A 24559-nucleotide genomic window follows, 5' to 3' on the forward strand; every position below is an offset into this window, starting at 1 on the left:
AATGTTTAAGTAATTAAAAGAGTGATATGGTTATTATAAAAGGTCTCTTACAGGTGTCGTTGGAAGCAGTATCCTTCACAGCTCCCATCTCTCAGCGTCATCCTCATATTCATGGATGAAGCTCTGTCTGTCATCCAGCGAGCCATCACCAGCATCATCCAGCGGACCCCCCCTCAATTGTTGAAAGAGATCATCTTAGTGGATGATTTTAGCTCAAATGGTGAGCAACTTGATCAAGGAATAGTATAAAAATGACCGTGTATGGATTGTGCTAGGATAAAGGGGTTTTAGCTTAGCTTCCCAGGTGGCACTGTGCTAAAGAATCTGCCTGCCAATGCAGGAGACACAGGAGATGCAGGTTCGATCCCTGAGTCAGGAAGTTCCCCTGGAGGAGGGCATGGCAACCCACTCCAGTATTCTTGCCTGGAGAATCCCATGGACAGAGGAGCCTGGGGGACAACAGTCCAGAGGGTTGCAAAGAGTCAGACACTATTGAGCATGCACACACACACACACACACACACACACACACACACACACACATGAAGACAGGAAGTTGGGTTTCTCATGGAGGGAAAAGAGAGGGACTGTTTATTGACTGTGCAGGGCACATTAATCTTCCCATAGTTGAGATAGGGGATGATCCTCTTGGTCACACAGAAGAAGAAACGAAGACAGAGAGGTCACACAGTGTGCTCCAATCACGTGGTGGATCTGCAGTCAGTCGGGCCCATGCACCATGAGGGAGACGGCAGGGAGAGAGGAGGGTCCAAAGCAAAACCCCAGATACCAGGGAGAGATTCAGAATCATCCCCTAGGAGGAAACCCCAATCTTCCTGGGTATTTAAGCCTGGAGAGAAGGAAGCTCTGGGTGCTGAGACTCTCCATAGTGGCTGGGTCTCTTGCTCAGGCCCTGCCCTCTCCCCCAACCTGGTCCAGTCCCCACTGAGATGATACAGCGAGAAGTAGAAGGCAGTGCGCTTGAGTCTTCACTTTATGGAATCTCAGTTCCACCCTTACAAGCTCTATCCCTTGAGTGACTTACTTCTCCACTAGTTTCTTCATCTGCAAAGCACGGATGTTGAGAATAATCATGATCTCATGGACTAGAGTGAGAATTAAAGAAGTAGTGATAGCAGTAAACACCATTTATTCTAAATACCTTATGTTCGTTAACTATTTGAAGCCAAAGAAAGTTCTAGGCTGTTCCAGACCCTATGTATAACACATCCTGCTCACTTGGGTCAGGAACCCGTTTGTGTCTTCCACGGAGATAATTTGCTTGGGAGGGAATGGCAGAGGGAACTGTTGGTCATTCTTTGACTCGTGTCATTGGGGCAGCAATCACCTTCTCTCTTAGTAACCATGGAAACAGCAGCCAGTTTGAGCCTGCACTGAATTATGTATTGTATTAAAACCTTTTGTGTGTGTGTTAAATTGAGGAAAATGATCAGAAGTCTCTACCATGTCAGCCACAGGAGAAGCTTACCACTCATGTGACTTTAGGTGGTGGTGAGTCTCTCAGTTACTTCATGTCTCCAGTGTCGCCATCTGTAAAATAATAGTGCTTCCTCACAGGGCTGTTTGGGAATTAACACATTTAGAGTCCTCAGGCAAGGGCTTGTCCCTAGTAAATGTTAGCTAGAGTAACTCTCCTTATCTCCACCATCAATAGTAGTAAGATTGAAATACTACACATTGACATGATAGATGTACCCACTTCCTTTGCCCCCCCCCAGATATGAAGCTTCATTTGCATCAAGTCAAATATTTCAAGGGTCAAAAGATTTAATCCAAGTTTTTAAAAAATGATAGGAATGCATAGACCTATTTTTTAAAACAGAGGAGAGAGAGAAGAAACTGTGAACAATGTGGAATAGCAAATCTTGTTTGCATTATTTTGGAGATTGTTGTTCAATCATTCAGTTGTGTTTGACTCTTTGTGACACCATGGATTGCAGCACACCAGGCTTCCCTGTCCATCACCATCTCCTGGAGCTTGCTCAAATTCAAGTCCATTGGGTTGGTGATGCCATCCAACCATCTCATTATTTGTCATCCCCTTCTCTTCCTGTGTTCAATCTTTCCCAGCATCAGAGTCTTTTCCAGTGAGTTAGTTCTTCGCATCAGGTGGCCAAAATATTGGAGCTTCAGCCTCAGCAACAGTCCCTCCAGTGAATATTCGGGACTGATTTCCTTTAGGGTTGACTGGTTTGATCTCCTTGCAGTCCAAGGGACTCTCAAGAGTCTTCTCCATCATCACAGTTCAAAAGCATTAATTCTTTGGCACTCAGCCTTCTTTATTTTGGGGATAAACTTATTAGATAGAAGCTGCAAAGCAGATTCATCTGGGCACTCCATCCCAGTTGAGCCTGAGAAGGTCAAGTAGGAATATCTAAAAGAAAATGAAACAATTTCGGTTGTTTATGTGCTCTCCAGAAAATCTTGAGAGGTTAGCTGTGGAAATGATGTTCCAGGCTGTATCTGCAATGTCTGTCCATCAGCAACCCTACCTTAGTTAGGTCAGGCATGTCCCATTCATTTTTTAAAAACTTTTATTGGTGTATACAATGTTTTATTGGTTCCTACTGTACAGGAAAGTAAATGAGCTATATCCCTTCCTTTTTGGATTTTTTTCCCATTTAGATCACCGCAGAGCACTGAATTCCCCGACCCAGGGATTGAACTCATATCTCCTGCATTGTAGGCAAATTCTTTACTGTCTGAGCCACCAGGGAAACCCCAGGTTCTCATTAATTATCTATTTTATACATAGTGTCATAGTGTATATATGTCAATCCCAATCTCCCAGTTCATCTCACCCGCACTTTCTTCCCTTGGTGTCCATGTTTCTTCTCTACATCTGTGTCTCTATTTCTATTTTGTAAATAAGATCATCTATATAATTTTTCTAGATTCCGCACTATGTGTTAATATGATATTTATTTTTCTCTTTCTGACTTACTTCATTCTGTGTAACAGTCTCTAGATCCATCCATGTCTCTGCAAATGACACAACTTCATTCTTTTTTATGACTGAGTAATATTCCATTGTATATATGTGCCACATTTCTTTATCCATTCCTGTTGATAGACGTTTAGGTCACTTCCAAGTCCTGGCTATTGTAAATAGTGCTGCAATGAACATTGGAGTGCATGCGTCTTTTGAAATTATGGTTTTCTCTGGTCCCATTCATTCTTATAATAATTTCTCAATACACTTAAAGTACCTGTAACAGTGCCTGACACAGCAGTTTTATTATGCTAAGATAGTTTAACCTCAAGAGAAAGATTAGGAATGGGAACATAAATTCTGAGGATGGAAGGCAGAGGAGAAGCCAGTATAGGGGAAAGACTATTTTCTCAGTCAAGGCTATAGAATTGCCCACCCTATGCAGGAGGCAGTCCAACCATTACGATATCCTAGTATAAAATTTCTGCACTGTGTTGATTATTGCACTCAGAATTTCTATAGGTGTGCCTTTCGTTGGCAGGAGAATTAAAGGCAGACTTGGATGAGAGGATTAAGCTTTACAACCGAAAGTCTCCAGGACTCCTGAAGATAATACGGCATACCGAGAGAAGAGGTCTGGCTGCAGCTCGAAACACCGGCAGGGAGGTGGCCACGGCCGATGTGGTTGCCATCTTGGATGCTCACATTGAAGTGAATGTTGGGTGGTAAGGCTCCAGGGGCTCGCTGTGGGGAAGGGGAGAGAGGAGAAATTGTATGTACAGTGAGTAGAGACGGGATATTGTGGAAGTAGCGAAAGTCAATACCAGAACTAAAGAAAAGGGAAGCTCCAAAAACTGTATATTTTTATTCAAGGACTTTGGTTGGCTACAGGAAGTAGTCTAGAGAAAAAACGATAGGCTTGGAGTATTGACAACTGGATACCAACCCTGACTATGACAGATATCTTGTGACTTTGAATGAGTCACAACTTAGGGCTTCCCCGGTGGCTCAGCAGTAAAGAATCCACCTGCTAATGTCGGAGATGCAGGTTCAGTCCCTGGGTTGGAGTAGGAAATGGCAACACGCTCTAGTATTCTTCCCTGAGTCCTCAAGGACAGAGGAGTCTGGAGGGTTACAGTCCATGGGGTTGAAAAAAAGTCAGACATGACTTAGCAACTAAACAAACAGATTACTTTATCTGTGAAATGAAGAGACTCGGTTCAGTTCAGTCACTCAGTCATGTCCAACTCTTTGTGACCCCATGGACTGCAGCATGCCAGGCTTTCCTGTCCATCACCAACTCCCAGAGCTTGCTCAAACTCATGTCCATTGAGTCGGTGAAGCCATCCAACCATCTCATCCTCTGTTGTCCCCTTCTCCTCCTGCCTTCAATCTTTCCCAGCAACAGGGTCTTTTCCAATGAGTCAGTTCTTCACATCAGGTGGCCAAAGTATTGGAGCTTCAGCATCAGTCTTTCCAATGAGTATTCAGAATTGATTTCCTTTAGGATTGACTGGTTTGATCTCCTTGCAGTCCAAGGGACTCTCAAGAGTCTTCTCCAGCACCACAGTTCAAAAGCACCAATTCTTCAGCACTCAGCTTTCTTTATGGTCCAACTCTCACAACCGTACATGAAGAGACTACCTTTTGGTAATTCTTAAGGTTTTCCCATGAAGTTACATGATATGAAGAGCTGTGTTATTCAAAGAATGTGGGGAATCAGATAGTAAAAAGATGTTATTTTGGAAGCAGGGAGACCCAAGAAATAAAGCAAATTCAGGCAGATACTAATAGCACTGCTCACAGTGGCTTGGGGTTGGTACTTGGGTACCCCAGTTTCAAATGTGCTCTTGTCTGGAGTCAGCTGCCAGCAGCCCCAGCTATTCCTCAAACCTGCAGATTCTCGGGACTCTGGAGAGTTCTGCCCACTAGCCAGCGTGGCCTGAGTGACGAAGGTGCTCAGGGTCAGGACAAGGGGATGGGATGGAGCAGCTTTGTCTGCTTGCTTTGGCTGTTATCCTCAAATCCCACCTGGGTCTGTTGCACACCCTTCTTGCAGGGCAGAGCCCATCTTGGCTCGGATTCAGGAAGACCGCACTGTGATCGTGTCTCCCGTGTTTGACAACATTCTTTTTGACACCTTTGAACTGATTCAGTATGCACTAGCGGTTGACGGGTTTGATTGGGAACTCTGGTGCCGCTATGATGCACTGCCGAAAGCCTGGGTTGATCTCCATGATGTCACTGCTCCTGTGAGGTCAGTCTGCATGAGCTCGGGAAATTTGATTAGTCCGGGGGAAGTCAGGGATGGACAGTCTGGGCTTTGTTTGTCTTTGGTGGTAGTCTTAGGAGTGGGGTGAGAGGAGTAGAGGAGTTGCAGTGAAGGACAGGGGATAGAGAGAAAAAAGCAGATCTCATAACCGACAAGGACCTCATGTAGAGCACATGGAACTCTGCCTGATGTTATGTGGCAGCCTGGATGGGAGGGGAGTTTGGGGGACAATGGATACATGTCTATGTATGGCTGAGAACCTTCACTGTTCAAGGGAAGCTATCACAACGTTGTTACTTGACTATACCCCAATACAAAATTAAAAGTTAAAAAAAGAACTGATCCCAGAAAGGAAATCACAGATACTTTGGCTATTTAAGGAATTTTAAGCAAAATAAAGCAAAGTGTGTAACGTCTTAGAAAACACTTCAGCCCCTTAAAGCATTTATCAGGCTATGGAGTAGGGATACTAAGATGGATTTCAATATAACCTGAGACGGGAAGGCTCCATGCTCTTAGTTCAGCCTGAGGGTTTAGGGCAAGCCTTCAGGATAAGAAGAAGCTTGGGTAGAGAGAGTTTCAAAGGCTACATCATCACTGAGCTTCCTACCCATCACCTTCATCCTGATATTCCGCATCCAGGGTTAGTGACTCTCTTGCCATGTGCTCCACAGAAGTCCTTCCATCATGGGCATCCTGGCTGCCAATAGGCTCTTCTTGGAAGAAATTGGCTCTCTGGATGGTGGGATGCTGACCTATGGAGGAGAGAATGTGGAACTTAGCCTGAGGGTAGGTATGTTTCCATTCTTATTATGGGACAGAGCAGAAGGGTAAGGTAGAGGATCTCTGGAACCTTGGAACAAGGATGGATGCCATTGGCTCAAGAGGTGAACAAATTCTCATGTTTCCAGGTTGATAGGGAGAGGCTGTGGAACTTCTAGAGTGGAGCTTCTTGGTATAGGTCTGTATAGTCTGGGAGATATTGCTGGGAAGATGGTGTCCCTATTTCCCTGAGGACTTCAGGCATTTTCCAAGCATCTCCTGAGATACACCAACTTTGGGGCGGGTGGTTCTCTGCAAGACCAGTCAGACAGAAACTGGAATGGGCACAGGGACCAGCTGATAAAGATGTGTGGGCAGCCAATCTGTCCCCCTGTGGACAGCCAAAGCAGCTGACAGGATGACATGAGTTCATGTCCATTTTCTTCCATGATCTGTTGCCCAGTTTTGTTGTTGTTTAGTTCCTAAGTCGTGTCCAACTCTTTTGCGATTCCATGGACTGTAGCAACTGAACACTCGAGTGGACTGTAGCCCTTCTGGATCTTCTGTCCATGGAATTTTCCCAGGTAAGAATCCTGGGATGTGTTGCCATTTTCTTCTTCAGGAGATCTTCCTGACCCAGGGATCGAACCCTCATCTCCTCCACTGCAGGCAATTCTTTACCCGTGAGTCACCAGAGAAGCCCCAGTTTATTTCCCTCCTAAGAATGGCAGTGCAGTTCAAACGTGATAAATAACTTGAAATGATTTATAAACGTTTGAGAATTAGAACCCTTGTTTGATTTCTGTGACAGAGGCCAAAATAACAGAGGTTTAAATGAGATAGAAATTAATTCCTGTAATAGTTTGAACATGAGCAGTTCAGGATTCAGACGACAGTTCCAGTCTTCCCTGGTGGCTCAGCGGTAAAGAATCTACCTACAACCCAGAAGACCGCCTGCAACACAGGAGACGTGGGTTTGATCCCTGGGTTGGGAAGATCCCCTGGAGTAGGAAGTGGCAACCTGCTCCAGTATTCTTGCCTGGAAAATCCTATGGACAGAGGAGCCTGGCTGGCTACAGTCCATGGGGTCACATGAGTTGGACATGACTTAGTGACTAAATTACCACCAGCAGGGTGTTGGGAACCAAGCCTCTTCCATCTCATTGTTCTGATACACTCAACACAACATCTGTATTCTCATCGGTATGAAGAGAACATCTTTTCAGGCGGCTCAGTGATAAAGAACCCGCCTGCCGAAGCAGGAGATGTAAGAGATGCGGATTTAATCCCTGGGTCAGGACGATCCCCTGGAGGAGGGCATGGCAACCCACTCCACTCATTCCAGGCTCCTTTGTCCATGGAATTCTCCAGGCAAAAATACTAGAGTGAGTTGCCGTACCCTCTGAAGGGTCATTCTTCCCTTTTCTTGATAAAACAGTTTACCTGTATCCAGCTTCCGTGGTTTGCACATGTGGCCATTTGTCCTTTCAAACCTCTAAGCCTTTGCTAGGATGTACATTTCTCTAGGAACAGACCTTGGAGGACATCAGAGGTGCATGTGATGTTTTATTCTGACACCTAGAGGCCACGGCACTGATGGTGCCCCTGGGTGTGTATAAATACAGGTGGAGTTCTGGTCTGCTGGGAGAGAAAGTACTCCCACCCTGGTTCAGCACCGTGTGTATCCCTGGTGCTGTGCCAGAGCATCACAGAATCCTTCTGGCTTTGTCATTTCTTAGCTGGTAAGGGTGGGCCCGTTACCTTAATGGGAATAATCATGATACCTACATGGTGAAGGCTAACTTCCTGAAAAATGTCAGGATGGTTTGTGATGCAAAGTGAGCCATTGCTACTATAATCAGAAACTTCCTGTTTCTTTTCGTGTGTTTCAGAGAAAGAGGGAGGGAATGGAGGATGGGTGGGTGGGGGGACATCTGGCAAGTGGGAATAAATTGAGAGAGAAAAATCTGAAAGCTGTTGGTCTAAGATAACCCATCCCAAGGTATTTAACTGAGCCACTGGACCTGAGATGTTCAGGGATTTGCAGACATGAGTGTGGTAAGTTGCTAACCACTGTTGGAAGGGCTTCCCTGCTGGCTCAGATGGTAAAGAATCCTCCTGCAATGCGGGAGACCTGTGTACAATCCTTGGCTCGGGAAGATCCCCTAGAGGAGGGCATGGCAACCCACTCCAGTATTCTTGCCTGAATCCCCATGGACAGAGGTGCCTGGCAGTCTGCAGTCCATGGCATCGCAAAGAGTTGGACATGACTGAGCATAACAGCTGGACAGGCTAGTATTTCCCAGAAAATGCAACTCGCTTGGAAGAGAACACACTGGAGCCATTCTATCAATTTAACATCACTAGATGTTGCATCTACAGGGACGAAGTGGTAGATCTACTTGCTACTACTTCTATCATCTACTGGGACAAAGACCAAATTTTTAAATATTTTAAGCCACATGTTAGAATGACAAGTATGCGTGTATCCATCAGGATAGCAAGGAAGAATGTTTACAACTAGACCATGATCAAGTCGGGGTGTCTCTTGGTCAAAAATTACCTGTAAGTAAGTAAGCAAATAAGTAAGTAAGTGAAGTTGCTCAGTCGTGTCCGACTCTTTGCGACCCCATGGGCTGTAGCCCACCAGGCTCCTCTGTCCATGGGATTCTCCAGGCAAGAATACTGGGGTGGGTTGCCATTGCCTTCTCCAGGGGATCTTCCCGACCCAGGGATTGAACCCAGGTCTCCCGCATTGCAGGTAGACGCTTTAACCTCTGAGCCAAGTAGTAGCTATCAATAGCAGTGTAACAAAATTATCACAAACTTAGTGGCTCAAAGCAAAATCCAGTGATTATCTCACAGTTCCTGTGGGTCGGAGCCCATGCCTGGTGGGATTTCTGGAGTTCCTGTGCGACAGGAGAAGCAGTTTGTTTTCAATGAATAGGTTGGGAGGCTCATAGAGACAGGTAGAAAAACTGAATCACACTCTATTAAAAATTTTTTTTTTAACGTGGACCATTTTTAAAGTCTTTATTGAACTTTTTACAATATTGCTTCTGGTTTATGGTCTGTTTTTTTGGTCACCAGGCATGTGGGATCTTAGTTCCCTGACCAGGGATCAAACCCTCACCCCCTGCAGTGGAAGCGCAGAGGCTTAACCACTGGACTGCCGGGGAGGTCCCTACATTCTTTAAAAAGTGATTCCGAAGAGAGGTGTCCCCGTCAACAGGCTGTGCTCTTCACGGTGGTGTCCAGCTTGCCCGGGTGATTTTGTTTTTCCTTCCCTTGCAGGTGTGGCAATGTGGAGGTAGCATTGAGGTCTTGCCCTGCTCCCGAGTTGCCCACCTGGAGAGACACCACAAGCCCTACTCCTTAGATCTGAGAATTCCTTTGAAGCGGAACGCCCTGAGAGTGGCTGAAATCTGGATGGACGAGTACAAAGACATGGTCTATATGGCCTGGAACATACCTCTGCAGGTTCGTCCTGGATGGGACAGAAGCTGAGAAGGATGGAGGAGGAGGAAGGGGTGGTGGTCCTGGCGGGAATGGGAAGGGACAAGAGTCCAAGCTTGGTCTGCTTGCTGCACCACGAACCAATGAATCCAAGAGATGAGGTGTTGAGGCAAAGAATATGACTTTGTTCGCCAGAAGATGGCAAAGGAATGTCTCAAAATAGCCATCTTATGGGGTCTGGATGTCCTGTTCTTTTATAGATCAGAGATGGAGGGGAGGACGGTGAAGAAACAAAGTAAAAAGGCCATTAATCTTGCAAACATCTCCTAGGAGGCAAGCCTTAGGCAAGGGGGTGTGTTAATTTCTTCCTTCCTGCCATCCACAGGTGGACAGGGTTCTGAACAAAGGCACTTTAAGAGTCAGGCAGAGGGGCAGGATTCTCTGAGGCAGTAGGTATGATTATAACGAAAGCAACAGAAAGCAAGTCAAAGAAGTAGTTTCGGCCTGGAGTCAGAATTGGCTTCTCTCTGCAACAGGGCCACTCCAGCCCTAAAGACCTGAATTCACTTCCTCACAGCGTGAGGACAATGGCATTAACATTTGCGTCCCAGGACTAAGTTTCCGGCACCCACGGCTCATCACCATGTAGCTCTGGTGTAAGGTTTATTTTTATTATTCTAAGTTTACCAATTTAGAAGAAACGGAAACACAGAATGGAAGGGGAAAAGCTGTTTAAGGTAATAATGTCCTAAGAGCAGAGATAGGACTCAAACCAAGGAAACTTCTAGATTCTGTGCCCTTCATCCGTCATCTATACCGGGGGATTCCTTGTGGGGCAGGAGTGGGCAAGGATTCACTGTCTTAAGAGGACTTGAATATGGCAGTGGGGTGAGGGATGGTGGTAGCAGGCACCGTATTTCTACTGGACGCATGTGAGCAAGGATAACCTCCTTGGTTAAGGTCACATCGATGGCCTTAGTTCCTGAGGCTGATGGACATGCTGTCTCTGTCCCTGAGCTGCGGCTCTGGGTTCAAGCATCCTTCCACTTTGATTCCCCACAGATACCACTTCTAGGACGTCTCCTTTAACCTCCCAGGCTTGCTGCCAGAATGCTCCTTTTGGAAGCCTTTTGTGGCCATCATGAGAACCATTTTGTGCCTGGTTGATGTGAATATCGTCTCAAACAGGAGCAGTCTGCATCAGCTTGCTACTGATGAGACATAAACCTGGATATGCAGGCCTCAAAAGTGCCTCTGAGACCAGCAGAAATTCCTAGGGGTCAAGCTTCTTCCAATTTCCCTGGAAAACTATACGTGATAAAGGTTATCTTACAGGGAATCAGGAAAATACTTGCTTCCATCCTGCACTGTCTGTTTCCCTGATGCCTCAGTTGTAAAGAACTTGCCGGCCAATGCAGGAGACACAGATTCGATTCCTGGGTCAGGAAGATTCCCTGGAGGAGGAAATGGCAACCCACTCCAGTATTCTTGCCTGGAGAATCCCATGGACAGAGGAGCCTGGTGGGCCACAGTCCATGGGGTTACACAGAGTCAGACACATCTGAGCACACTCCTGTGGTGGAGACCAGGGTGTTACAGGGTACAGCCATGTTCCGTGTTTTCTTTGCAGAACTCTGGAATCGATTTTGGAGACATTTCTTCCAGAATGGCACTCCGGAAGAAACTGAAATGCAAAACTTTCGACTGGTATCTGAAAAATGTTTATCCTCTTCTGAAACCAGTCCGCAGCGTTGTGGCCTATGGAAGAGTATGTTTTAAGAAACTTCATTGCAGGTTTTAAACATTTGCCTGTAAAAGATGAAGAGATCTCAGTCTCATGACTTTCCAGACAAGGGTTTTCAAAACCCACTCCTCCCGCCCCCATTCTCTTCCTTCCCCTAACGCTCTCCTCCAACCTCTTGGTTTTCTTTCCTCTCTGTCCCCAGTCTCCATCTTTTCCTTCTCTCTGCCTCTGGTTCCTTACTTTGCAAACATCAGCCCTTGCTCAGACCCTCACGGTTCCTCGGCCCACCGGGGTGTGTGGCCTCACCCCCCTGAATGCGGGTGTAGGAGTCCTTCCTTTACCTGTGCTATGATGGTCTGAGGAGCGGTTCCCATTGTAGCCATGCGTTCTGGGAAACAAACTCACCCAGAAGGACAGTGCAGATAGTGGAGTGCAGTTTATTACACTGGCAGGCCCAAGGCAGAGTCTCATCTTAGCCAAGGACCCCGACCAGTTTTTGTGAAAACCTTATATACCCTAAGTACGTGCTCAAACCCCCCTCGCCAAATTCCCTGAAACTAGTCTGAACAAAGGAAAAGAAAGATACAATCAAAGTTAACCCATGATTCGTATGCCTTAAGCCTAGGTAGTTAACAGTGGACAATTATCAATAGGCTGTGGTCATACCCCAATAAGCATAATATAATTTATGATTCTATTCGGTTAACAGATAATTAGGGTATTCTTTTAGGCAATGGGGAGTCTAGGTACAAGCCCTGGGGCTCCTCCATCTGCGGGGGGTCTGGTTTTCCAGTTGGTATGTTGTTTCCATAGATACTGGAAATACTGGGCACATAGCTCATGTATATACTGGGCACATAGCTCATGTATATACTGGGCATATAGCTCAAGGTCCACAGTCCGGCCCGAGATGGAGTCCTGCTTTCAAGATGGAGCCTGTTCTGTCTCTTTGCTCCTTCATTCCCAGGAAGCGCATCACAGCAGAGTTTCGCTTCGGCATTTGTCTAGTGCTTAGAAAGTGGCTGCCAGGATCTCACACCCTTGCCCCTTTGGGTACCCTTGGAGTACTGGCAAAGGTGCAAGGGCCTGGGAGGGTCGGGGAACCTCCTTCGCTGCCTCTTTCCAACTGTGTTGCCATGTGTTTTGCTCCCTCAGATGAAAAACACGTTGGATGAACGCATCTGCCTGGACCAGGGAGCTGTTCCAGGCAACACCCCCATCATGCATCACTGCCATCAATACAGTTCCCAGGTATCGTCCTGCTCCGGCCCCCCGGTCAGTCTGTTGTGGCTCAGCCCCTGGCGGGTTTGGACTTGGTGTTAGGTGATGGGGAGACAGGAGCTGAGCAGCCTGGGTAATGGGTCAAGGAGAAGCCCAAACTTGTGCTTGTAACTCAGCCCTTCTGAGCTCACCTGAGAGGTCATTCCATCTCAGGTACAGGAAGGGTAGGTAGAAAGGCTGCACTCTCTATGGTAATACCTTCATTGAAAACGACCCCCAATCCCTTCCTTTCCTCCTCCCCCGCCCCTTCCATCCTTGCACTGCCACCTTGTATGCCTTGGAAGGTGGACAGATGATACTCCCTGTGGCTTCTTCCACAGAGAAGGAAATAGGGGGCTAGGGAAGAGAGAAGCTGAATGGAAGCCCTTCCATGGGGTAGGAGCGATCGGGGACCACATGAAGGGTGCCCCCAGGGGACTTTTTCCAGCTGTCATGTGACTTTGCATGTTGCCCTCATGGGGAACCTTTTGAGGTCTGCAGGGTAGACAGCATTGGGGAAAAAAAAAAGCACGAAGACACGAAAACAACCAATTTGTCCAAGTTCACAGAGCAAGCCAGGGAGTGAGTGAGCGTTTGAAAGGTTTTCTGACAAGTCCTTAACTGGGGTTTATAATGACACCTTCTGAAGTTGAGTTGTATTGTTTCTGTTTTCCAAGATAAGCTCCCTTGCCCAGTAGGAAATGATTCTATTGGAGCCCTCGTGTGGAAGGAAGCAGGCTAGTGTCTTTTTGTCATGCCTGTTCTTCTTTCTCAAATCAGCTGGGGATGGGGAAGGGAACAGAGGAGACTCTTTGTTACCCAGGAATGCTCAAGGATTTCTCCATGGTGACTGGGTGTCTAAGGGACCCAAGAGCAGTCTTTATGTCCTCTGTGAGGTCAAGGGCATCCCTGACTCAGGGTCCATGGCCGATCCCTTTGTTCTCTTGCAGAACGTCTACTATCACCTAACCGGGGAACTCTATGTGGGACCACTGATTGCACAGAGAGACGCTGATGATCGCTGCCTGACAGACCCCGGCAAAGGGGAGAAGCCCACTCTAGAGCCATGTTCCAAGGCGGTTAAAGATAGACTGAACATACACTGGGATTTTAAACCGGTGAGTCACATGCTTCTGTTTCTTTTTAAGATAGATATATTAACGTATAGCCTGAGAGTTGGACCATAAAGAAGATTGAGTGCTGAAGAATATATACTTTCGAATTGTGGTGCTGGAGAAGACTCCTGAGAGTCCCTTGGACTGCAAGGAGATCAAACCAGTCAACCCTAAAGGAAATCAACCCTGAATACTCATTGGAAGGACTGATGCTGAAGCTGAAACTCCAATACTTTGGCCATCTGATGCAAAGAGCTGACTCATTTGAAAAGACCCTGATGCTGGGAAAGATTGAGGTTAAGAGGAGAAGAGGGCAGCAGAGGATGAGATGCTTAGGTGGCATCACTGACTCAATGGACATAAATTTGGGCAAACTCTGGGAGATAGTGGAGGACAGAGGAGCCTGATGTGTTTCAGTCCATAGAGTCGCAACAACAACAAGGACGAACAACAAAATAGTCTGAGGAGTTCAGATTTGATTTGATAGTGTTTTTGAAAGATTAATTTTGTGGCAGTGTGTAGGGAAAAGCCTAGAAATTTTTCTAGTCTGAGCATGAAACCCAGGACATAAAATAGTGAGTGTGTTGACCCAAGTTGGGTGGCCAAGGTAAAAAATATTGGAATCTGCTGTAACTTAATTCAGAGTTTGCCTTCTAATCCCAGTTCAGTCTTCTTTAGCTATTCTCTTATCCTTTTTTTGAGACTCAGTTTTTTCATCTTGATGAAACCTGTGGAGATGACTTAATGAGTTAACGTGTGTAAAGCAATTATCATGGTGCATGGCTCATAGAAAATGTTCAACAATATTAACTTTTGTGATTATCAGAGAGTCTGGCACATTGGGCTGCAAATCACAGGAGCTGATGTAAAAGCGTTGATTTAACATCGTCAGTTGACTAAGAACAGGGTAGAGGGAATCTAGCAGAAGTCACGTGACACTGGCATGAGGGATGTGGCTGACCACAGTCCACATGTGAATTTACTATGTGATAAGGCTATGTTCTTAAGCCACATTGGCAGGAATGAGATGTCCTGAGGGAGAAGGGTAGGTGATGCTTTGTCTGTGAGAATATCTTTGAGCATCTTGGTGCTGTGTTAGGTTGGGTTCATATTTTAAGAGACATGGACTTATCTAACAATAAATCTTAAAGCTAATAACCCCTTGAGGAATGCTATGGACTGTCTCCAGGAAAACATACATAGGTACCTAAAGCAGACATTACTTTCCTGACAAAGGTCCATCTAGTCAAAGCTACAGTTTTTCCAGTAGTCATGTATGGATGTGCACCAAAGAATTGATGCTTTTGGATTGTGGTGTTGGGGAAGACTCTTGAGAGTCCCTTGGACTGCAAGGAGATCAAACCAGTCAATCCTAAAGGAAATCAATTCTGAATATTTATTGGAAGGACTGATGCTGAAGCTGAAGCTCCAATACTTTGGCCAACTGATGTGAAGAGCTGACTCATTGGAAAAGATCCTAATGCTGGGCAAGATTGAAGGCAGGAGGAGAAGGGGATGACAGAGGATGAGATGGATGGATGGCATCATCGATTTGATGGACACGAGTTTGAGCAAGCTCTGGAAGTTGGTGATGGACAGGGAAGCCTGCATGCTGCAGTCCATGGGGTCACAAAGAGTCGAACACGGCTGAGCAACTGAACTGAACTGAAGGTGCACAGTTTTTTGAGTATTTTGTTGAAGACTTTTTTTGTCTGAGCTCATTAGGGATAATGGTCTGTATCAGGGTGATTTTTGTTGTTGTTTGGTCACCAAGTCATGTCCAACTCTTTTGAGACCCCATGGACTGTAGCCCGCCAGGCTCCTCTGTCCTTGGGATTTCCCAGGTAATAACACCGGAGTGGGTTGCCATTTCCTTCTCTAAGGGATTTTCCCAATCCAGGGTTCAGATCCACACCTCTTGCATTGGCAGATAGTTTCTTACACACTGAGCCTCCAGGGAAGCCTGTAAATTGTAATAACCAAGATTTAATGTGTATATGTTTAAGTACTAAGCATTGGAATAAACACTACCTAATTTAATCCTTACCCAAATCTTATAAGAGATGTACTACCATTAGCTCAACTTTTCTGTGAAGTTACTAAAGCACAAAGAAGTCAAACAACATCCCCCAGGTCACACAGCATATCCAGGATTCAAACACAGAATCATATCCATTGTTTTTGCCTCACTGCTTGGTAAGTTTGATTCTTTTTTTTTTGTAAGTTTGATTATTAAAGGGAACAGAATACTGAATGTTGGTTGAAAAAGATGGTTGAGTTAGGAGCTTTTTTTCCCCTTCTCGAATAATAGAACATTTGGATATATTTAAAGTCAGTAGGAAAGGAATCTGCCAAGAGGGAGAAATAAGAGAAGGATGTTAGACAGGAAGGGTGTTTCTTCAGCGTCAGGGATGGCTGGGCTCGGAGCATGGGGTCGCTGACTGCAGAGGCAGAGACAGGGCAGCTCCCCTGAGACCATCCCTGAGATTGCTCATGACACTTGGGAGGGGGCTAGATTGGCTGGAAGCAAGGTCTTTTGACAAAGGAACAGATGAAGGCATTTAGTGAAGGTGGTCGAGGGGTAAAAGCGTGCTGAGGGGGCCTGGACGAGGAGCCCGCAGGAGTCAGCCAAGTTCTGAGGTCAGACTGCTCCAGGCACTTCTGGGGCCAGGCTACTCGGTTAATGGACCCTCTCCAGGAACACTCTGCAGTCCAGGAATGGGGCCCAGAGAATGGGGCAGTGGGACTGATGGCGGCAGTTGAAGAACGGGAGGGCAGCCCTGAATGACTGATGCTGGAGGGATGCACCCAGGGAGGTGTGGAGGTGGCTGGCAGAGTGAGACCCAGGTGGCAAGGGAGGAATCAGGTGAGACTGAGGAGCAGGGTCATTGCGGGCAGTCTGTGGTTGGAAGAGATGAGAGGCAGGGATGCGGGGGTCAGAGAGGGAGCAGAGATTTGGATGTTCATTTCAGTTCAGTTCAGTCACTTAGTCATGTCCGACTCTTTGCGACCCCATGAACCACAGCACGCCAGGCCTCCCTGTCCATCACCAGCTCCTGGAGTCCACCCAAACCCGTGTCCATTGAGTCAGTGATGCCGTCCAACCATCTTATCCTCTGTCGTCCCCTTCTGCTCCTGCCATCAATCTTTCCCAGCATCAGGGTCTTTTCCAATGAGTCAGGTCTTCGCATCATAGAGAGCAGCAACCCACTCTAGTATTCTTGCCTGGAGGATCCTATGGACAGAGAAGCCTAGCGGGCTATCGTCCATAGGGTTGCAAAGAGTCAGACATGACTGAGCCACTAAACAGAAGCAGCTCTGCTTGGTGTCAAGGAAACACGTGGGGAGGGGTAGGTCATGGAGGGGGAGCAGTGAGCTCTGGGCTTCTCACCAGACATCTGCCTGGATGCTGTGAACTCTGAGGATATAGGGAACCGCTTCACCCGAGCACTGAGGCAGATTCTTGCAAAGTGGTGGAGAGCGGGATGGGGAGTGGAAAAATTAGGAGAAGGGGACAGGGCCAGGACAGATGGCATGGCCCTCGGTGTCAAGGTGAGCAGGTAAGGAGCAAAGAGGTGATGTCGGGGGTGATGGAGGTGGCACAAGGGGGCACAGAGTAGGACGCCCTCCCTCCCTCAGCCCCGTGAGGATGCGGAAAGGCAGAGATGAGCTAAGATCTGTGGCACGTCTTGCATGTTAGGCACAGAGCTTGGTCAGTATTAACCCTGATATGGTCATCTGCCCACACTCTCCATTAACCGCGCAAGCATTCAGCTCAGACTCTTTGGCTTTAAAGCCCTCAGTGTTTCCAGCAGTAAACCTTGGTGACGCCCCCACAACAGGGGGGCAGGAACTGCCCCTCAGAGAAAGCAGGTGGAGAAAACAGGCTGAGATTCTTGAATGGAGCTTTTGCTCCTGTCTCACCAGGGAGCCTTACTAGTAGGAGGCAGGGTCCGGATGGGTTTCACGAGCTCAGTGGTGGAGATGTAGAAAGGAGACCAAGTAGAAGACCACGGTTCTCCAGGATGCAGGCTGACTTGCCAGCCGGGCTGACCTGATGCTTCCAGCTCAGGAGGGGCGGAGGAGAACAGAGGAGCCGGCCCAGCACTGCTCACTCCCGGGTCTGGGGTTAGCTTGCCGTTGGGGGAGGAGAGAAGGTTCTCTGTGATCTAACTCTGCGCTTGGCTTCCTGTCTCCTCTGGATGACTTGCTGAGGACTGAGGGAGCCCTCGGACTTGTATCAGAGCATGGCAGGCAGACTGGGAGCAGGTGAAGGGATGTTCTCCCCGGGCGTGTTAGTAATTTCGCTCTTTCTCCTTTCATCCAGGGCAGAGCCGTTATCAACAGAGCCACCAAACGATGTCTGGAGATGAAGAAGAACATTTGGGGTGGCTACATGCTTGTTCTCCAGGCCTGCACTGCGCAAGTGTGGACAATCCAGTACACTGTCCGAAACTGGGGGTCAGACTAAGGTCCAGGGATGCTCGGAGAGCCTGGGTTCTTGCCACAGCTCCCAATGCTGCTCAAAACAGAGAAAGGAGGAGAGAAAGTGTGTGTGCATGTGTGTGTGTGTGTGTTTACTGTAACTTCAGCTAGTACTCCTGAAAGGGGCAAATCAACCAGTAATCTTTAAAAAAAAAAAGCCCTCCATCCAGCCAGCCCCGCACACCACAGCAGGTTTCTTTGGAAATACCCATCTCTCCCACAGGGTAGGGGGGGACACACCTAACTAGCCAGTCCCACTCTGCCCAGTGCATGAAAATGGTGGAAAAAAATCCAAGCCCTTAAGGGTCTTTCTCTAAGGAGCTTATCACATTTAATAGGCTTGACTACTTGTTTCCTGCTACTATATTTGAAAATTATGGAGAAAAGGAGGCTTGAAACAGAGGGGCATCACTTATTGGGACACAAAGAAGGGATTGTAGGCAAATAACTAAGACCAGAGGATCCTTGCTGCAGCCCATTGGATAAATCCTTTCCTATAGGTGGTGAGTTAGGCGGATCTGTCAGGGGTATCAGCTTCCATGAGGTCTTAGAGGCTGGTGGGGGTGGGCGTCGGGGTGGGAGAAGTAGAACGCGCTGTGAGTGCTATGTTGCTGGGTTTGCCTTTCAAGGGCATCCTTTTATCTTTTCATGTCAGGGTTACCTGGGTGTGATTCTGGGAATCATCGGGCTTCCTTTAAGCATTAGGCAGACAAGACACTGATAATTTAGCACAGAATTAAATCAGCTCAGATTTTTTCAAGTAACTTTTTTATAAACGTACAAGTCATACATGTACAGCTTGATAAAATGTTTGCAGTGACCATATCAATATCAAGGACTAAACTGTTACCGCAATCAGAGATTTTATGATGAAAAAAATGAAGAGGATAAATGTGAAGCAAATGTATAACTTCTAGCTTCTGCCCAGCACTTTGAAAGGAAAATTCAATTCATAGCCAAGTTTTTTTTTTTTTAAAGCATGTGCCTAATAGAAAAATGGGCAAAAGTCACAATATTCTTAAAAGAAAAAATGTTTAACCTCACAAGTTAAAACTGTACTGAAATCATTTTTCACTTAATGGTGAAAATTTTAAAGTATAATGGCACATTCTGGTCAGCAGGACTGGGGAAGTAGGCAATCTCATGTTTCGATGGTAGGGATGAAAACTGGTACAATGCTTTTGGGGGGATGTTTGGCATTATCTAAAAATATTATATGTGTACTTTCTATTTGTGCCACTAATTGCACCTCTAGAAATTCATAACTCCAAAAACAAGAAAATAATTATGTACAAAATAATTCCTTGCAGTGTTGATTGCAGTCGTAAAATGTTGGAAACAAACCATATACTCAAACATCAGAGAGTGGTCCACCTAGTGGGGTGCAACTATAAGAAAGAATGAGGGCCATTTTTTGAATGGATATGGAGTGATTTCCAGTGTGAAAGAGGAAAAGCAGCCTCTAAAGTTATGTGCCTTTTAGGCCAGGCTTCCCTTTCCTTCACTAACTCCTGGAGTTTGCACAACTCATGCCCATCGAGTCAATGGTGCCATCCAAACATCTCATTCTCTGCTGCCCCCTTCTCCTTCTGCCCTAGTCTTTCGCAGCATCAGGGGCTTGGTCTTTTTCCCAAAATACAGAGCCTGATTCTATAATCTTCAGGGAATATCACTTAAACCCAAGCCGAGGGACATTCTTCAAAATAAATGGTCTTTATATTTCGTGACGTCAGTCATAAAGAACAAAGACCAACTGAGGAACTGCCCCAGAGTAAAGGAGATTAAAGCGACAGGACAGGCCTCTCTTGTTTGCACCTCCTGCTGCTCCTGGATTCTGGCACTTTTCCAAAGAAAGATGGGCCTGAGACTCTGATCAGGTGTCCGGGCCTTTTCTCCAGGCCCCAGCTGTCATCCACAGCAGCCTTGAGCATCCCAGTGCTCTTTAGGACAAGCATCTTCCTCATCTGTGCAAAACCTGAGATAAAGGGCCAAGGTCTGGGTCATAACAAACTGAGATTCTACCAGTTCCAAAGTTAATCTCCTCAACAGTCACTTTATTTTCCTTGCAATCCATTTTTACAATAGGAAATGTGCTTTTAGCTAATTTCCTAATTTTAAGGAAATTTGTAAGGTCCTTTTCTTAAAAAAAATAAATTTATCTTCGGTGTGCTGGGTCCTCCTGTGGCCTGTGGGCTTTCTCTCGTTGCGGAAGCAGGGGATACTCTCTAATTGCTGTGTGTAGGCTTCTCATTGCAGTGGCTTCTCTCATTGCGGTTCATGGTCTCCAGAGGGCAGGCTCAGTAGTTGTGGCATACAGGCTTCGTTGCCCTGTGACATGTGGGATCTTCCCAGACTCAGGGATTGAACCAGTGTTCCCTGCATTGCAAGGCAGATTCTTAACCACTGGACCACCAGGGAAGCCCCATAAAGTCCTTTTATAAAGATTAGGTGGAATAGAGTTAGGCCAGTAACGTCCTGGCAAAGATTGAAGGCAGGAGGAGAAGGGGACGACAGAGGATGAGATGGTTGGATGGCATCACCAACTCAATGGACATGAGTTCAAGTAAGCTCCAGGAGTTGGTGATGGACAGGGAGGCCTGGCCGGCTGCATTGTCCATGGGGTTGCAAAGAGTTGGACATGACTGAGTGACTGAATTGAACTGAGTAATGTCCTCGTGAAAAATTATCACTAGAACTGGTGAATAAATCAGCTTCTCATGACTTTAAGTTGTTATATTTTAAAAAACATGGCTTGTTCCCCTGCCACAAACATTTTGACAAGTATAGTTCAAAGAGCAAACCTGTGTCAGGATTTCAAGTCTACTGTCCTTGAAACTATAAAAATCAAATCTCTCAATACTACGAGAAAATTGTTTGGTCTTCCTAACAAAGAGCTTTAGGCAAAAACTCAACTTTATGACAAAGAAGAAATAGGTGTGGTTTTCATTTTATTTACTATAAACCGTTGTGTCAGCATTTCCCTAATATTTTCCTTCTTTCTTTGACAAGTCATCACAGTTAAGTCAGGACTTGTCTTTTCCAAGTACCTTGTCAGTCTTCTTCATTCTTTGAATTTTCTTCACTAGCTACTAAATGAAGCTGGGGGCTGCTGTTTCTATGTTTTCCATTGTTGTTTAGTTGCTAAGTCATGTCCGACTCTATGTGACCCCATGGACTATAGCCCACCAGGCCCCTCTGTCCATGGGATTCTCCAGGCAAAAATACTGGAGTGGGTTGCCATTTGCTTCTCAGGGGATCTTCCTGACCCAGGGATTGAACCTGGGTTTCCTGCCCTGGCAGGCAGAGTCTTTACCACTGAGCCACCAGGAAAGCCAATATGTTTTCTAGCCAAGGCTAAATTGAAGAAGACAGGCTTATGGGTTCCTGTTTTCACAGGTGATTTGTCCTGAGGCTGGACTGCAGCCCCAAGTCCCAGTTCCTCCCCTACCCCATCAAGCTACCTACTTCCCTTCCAGGGGCCCTGCTGATGGCCCATCCCCACCAGACCTGCAGCTCAAACTTGGAAGAATTGCTTGGGAAATTTCTGTGTTTTTCCAAATTTCAAATTTCGAGGAAAACCAGTGGAGAAGTTAGGAAAACAAGAAAAAATTATTATTCTCTTTTGAGAATGAAAACTTTGCGAGTAACACAGAGATGTTACTGCTCTGAAGGAATCCACTGAAGTGTGATGGAACATGAGTGCAGGAGATGCTGACACAGAGTCCAAGGTTAAGGGTGATAGTTTTGGAAACCAGGACAGGAACACCCGGAAGAAAAGCAGTGATGATTAACCAGTTGATCTTCCAAGCTGTAGCTACAGCCATGTTATAAGTGTGTGTCTATGACCTGCCTGTCTCTAATGGTGAGTGACTGTTGCAAATAAAATAATAACTAATACATTTTATTAATTTATTAATACATTTTGTGCATTGTATGCTTTCCACGAATCTTATGAATGGTGTTCCAAGAAATAATAAATTTTGGAAGCAAAACACGTTTTAAAAAGAGTGATCACGTTTTAAAAAGAGCGATTTCAATGTATGAGTCTGACTAGTGCTGTTAACTATTAATGTCTCACTGGGAGATCTGAATGTTACATTATAATGCACCATGATGTTTGCTGGTATTTATTTTAAAGATTTTTTTTTATTGGACCATTTTTAAAGTCTTCATTGAATTTGTTACAATATTGCTTCTGTTTTATGCATTTTGGCCAGAGGCATGTGGGCTCTTAGCTCCCCAATCAGGGATCAAACCTGAATCCCCTGCATTGGAAGGAGAAGTTCCACCCACCAGGGCATCCTGCTGGTGTTTTCTAGTGTTTGAATATTTGCTATAGACTCTAGTGTTCATAAATGCAACTACAATTAATATTTCTTTGTATATAATTTTTAGATATCCATAAGTAAAGAAAATAATTAATTTTAGAAATAATTGAAGAATAACTTGGGCTTCCCTGGTAGCTCAGATGGTAAAGAATCTGCCTGCAGTACAGGAGACCCAGGTTCTATCCCTGGGTCAGGAAGACCCCCCAGAGAAAGGCATGGCGACCCACTCCAGTATTCTTGCCTGGAGAATTCCATGGACAGAGGAGCCTGGTGGGCTGCAGTCCATGGGGTCGCAAAGAGCAACTAATGTGACTGAGGCACTAACACACAATAACTTATGATTTGGGGTGTTACTGAAAATTCCCCCAAATTCTAATTTTTGTTCCTGAACCCTAAAGATAGTACCTGTTGATAAACTGTTGGGGATAATACCTTAACAGTGCTGGAACCTGCCAGGTGGTTTCCCCTAATTTACTGCCCAGGGTTTCCATTAGTCAGTCAGTCAAACTGGGTTTCTCAGGATTTCCTCTTAAAAAACTGTTCTTTTTCACCAAAGTTTTTTGGCCATATTTTTTAAAATCCACTTCACTGAGGAGTGGCTGATATGTACACATTTAATGCACACAGTTTAATAAGTCTGGGGACAAGTGTCACCCGGGAACCCATCCCTCCTATCAAGAGCACAGATAACCATCACCTCCTAAAGTTTCCTTTGGCCATTATTATATTATTAGCACATGCACCGTAAGTGTTATCCTCTTAGGAAAATTTTAAGTGTAAAATATAGAATTATTGGCACTTCACTGGTGGTCCAGCAGTTAGGACTGGGTTTAATCCCTCGTGGAGGATCTAAGATCCTACATGCTCCCCCAAAATTTTTAAAAATGCAGAATGATTAGCCATAGACACTAGACTATAGAGGAGATCCCATAGCTCACTCATCTCGCATCTTTATACCCATTGACCATCCTCTCCCTATGTCCCCCTTCCCTGACCCATGGCATCCACCATGCTACTCTCTACCTCTATAAATTTAGTTAGTTTTATAAAACTAACCTATGACATCTAAAACTAACTAACCTTCTATGACAGAGGATGAAGTGGTTGGCTGGCATCACCGACTTGATGGACATGAGTTTGAACAAGCTCCGGGAGTTGGTGATGGATAGGGAAGCCTGGCATGCTGCCATCCATGGGGTCACAGAGAGTTGGACACAACTGATGACCTAACAGCAGCAGCAGATTCTACATATAAATGAGATGATACAGTATTTGTCTTTCTGTGTCTGGCTTATCTCAGTTAGCATCATGTCCTCTAGGTCTAGCCATGTTGCCACACATTTGCCAAACTTTTCAAAATGCCTTTGACAAAGCTACTTTCCCAGAAGCCTTTTCTTCTCATGTCCATGTGTCCCTTGCTGTGGGTGGCCAGGGGGGCTGTGGCCCCATGGGGAGCAGCCTGGATATGGTGTTTGGTGGCTTCCCACGGGTTCACAGTGGTTCTCACGATTGTAACCATCTTCAGCAATTGGTTCCCTGTGACTGTTTAATCTTCCAAGACTTCTCTCCAGGGCAGGAGAGTTTTGCTGGAAACTGAATAAAGTCAAATGTATTTATACTTCCCCAGTTGCCTCTGATCCATGCGGGGAAGGGGAAAATCTAGAAATATGGGTTACAAGGACAGTGGCAAAAAAGGGGACTCTGCCTAAAGCTCTAGTATCATAATTTGGGGAACCCCTTTCCTCCAAAAGTGCCAGCCCCAGCCTTATGGAGGGATGCTTTCAATGCCTGCTGGAGTCTTTTGTTACTGACTGGTAGAAGGTGCAGGGAAGGTGTTATGGATTCTGTGAAGATGCCTCAGGATGGATGCTCTGCACTCTAAGCCATAAGTGTTAGTCACTCAGTCACGTCCAACTCTTTGAGATCCCATGGACTGTAGCCCGCCAGGCTCCTCTGTCCATGGCATTCTCCAGTCAAGAATACTGGAGTGGGTAGCCATGCCCTTCTCCAGGGGATCTTCCCAACCCAGAGATCGAACCCAAGTTTCCTGTATTGCAGGCGGATTCTTTACCATCTTAGCCACCAAGGAAGCCCACTCTAAGCATAGGTCCTGCCATCCTGATGATGGCTTATCTTCCACAACTGTAACCAGCTGCTGGGTCCTGGGAGGGCTGCTGCTCTGGC

The 24559-nt window shown here is 46.0% G+C and overlaps 1 protein-coding gene across 1 annotated transcript in view; it reads left to right on the forward strand.

Annotated features, from left to right (window-relative positions):
* The window catches only part of GALNT8 (polypeptide N-acetylgalactosaminyltransferase 8), a gene marked incomplete at its 5' end in the record, with an annotated part of 42722 nt that extends 20667 nt beyond the window's left edge, over positions 1 to 22055 (forward strand). Inside the window, 9 exons of the mRNA XM_043880792.1 lie at positions 54 to 220; positions 3495 to 3678; positions 5013 to 5210; positions 5900 to 6014; positions 9282 to 9467; positions 11074 to 11211; positions 12343 to 12438; positions 13398 to 13565; positions 17890 to 22055. Of these exons, the coding sequence (XP_043736727.1) occupies positions 54 to 220; positions 3495 to 3678; positions 5013 to 5210; positions 5900 to 6014; positions 9282 to 9467; positions 11074 to 11211; positions 12343 to 12438; positions 13398 to 13565; positions 17890 to 18033 (1396 nt within the window). The remainder of the gene's footprint in view (positions 1 to 53; positions 221 to 3494; positions 3679 to 5012; positions 5211 to 5899; positions 6015 to 9281; positions 9468 to 11073; positions 11212 to 12342; positions 12439 to 13397; positions 13566 to 17889) is intronic.
* Positions 22056 to 24559: the final 2504 nt, after the last annotated feature.

Source organism: Cervus elaphus, chromosome 22, assembly GCF_910594005.1.
Source record: "Cervus elaphus chromosome 22, mCerEla1.1, whole genome shotgun sequence".
Lineage (NCBI taxonomy): Eukaryota > Metazoa > Chordata > Mammalia > Artiodactyla > Cervidae > Cervus > Cervus elaphus.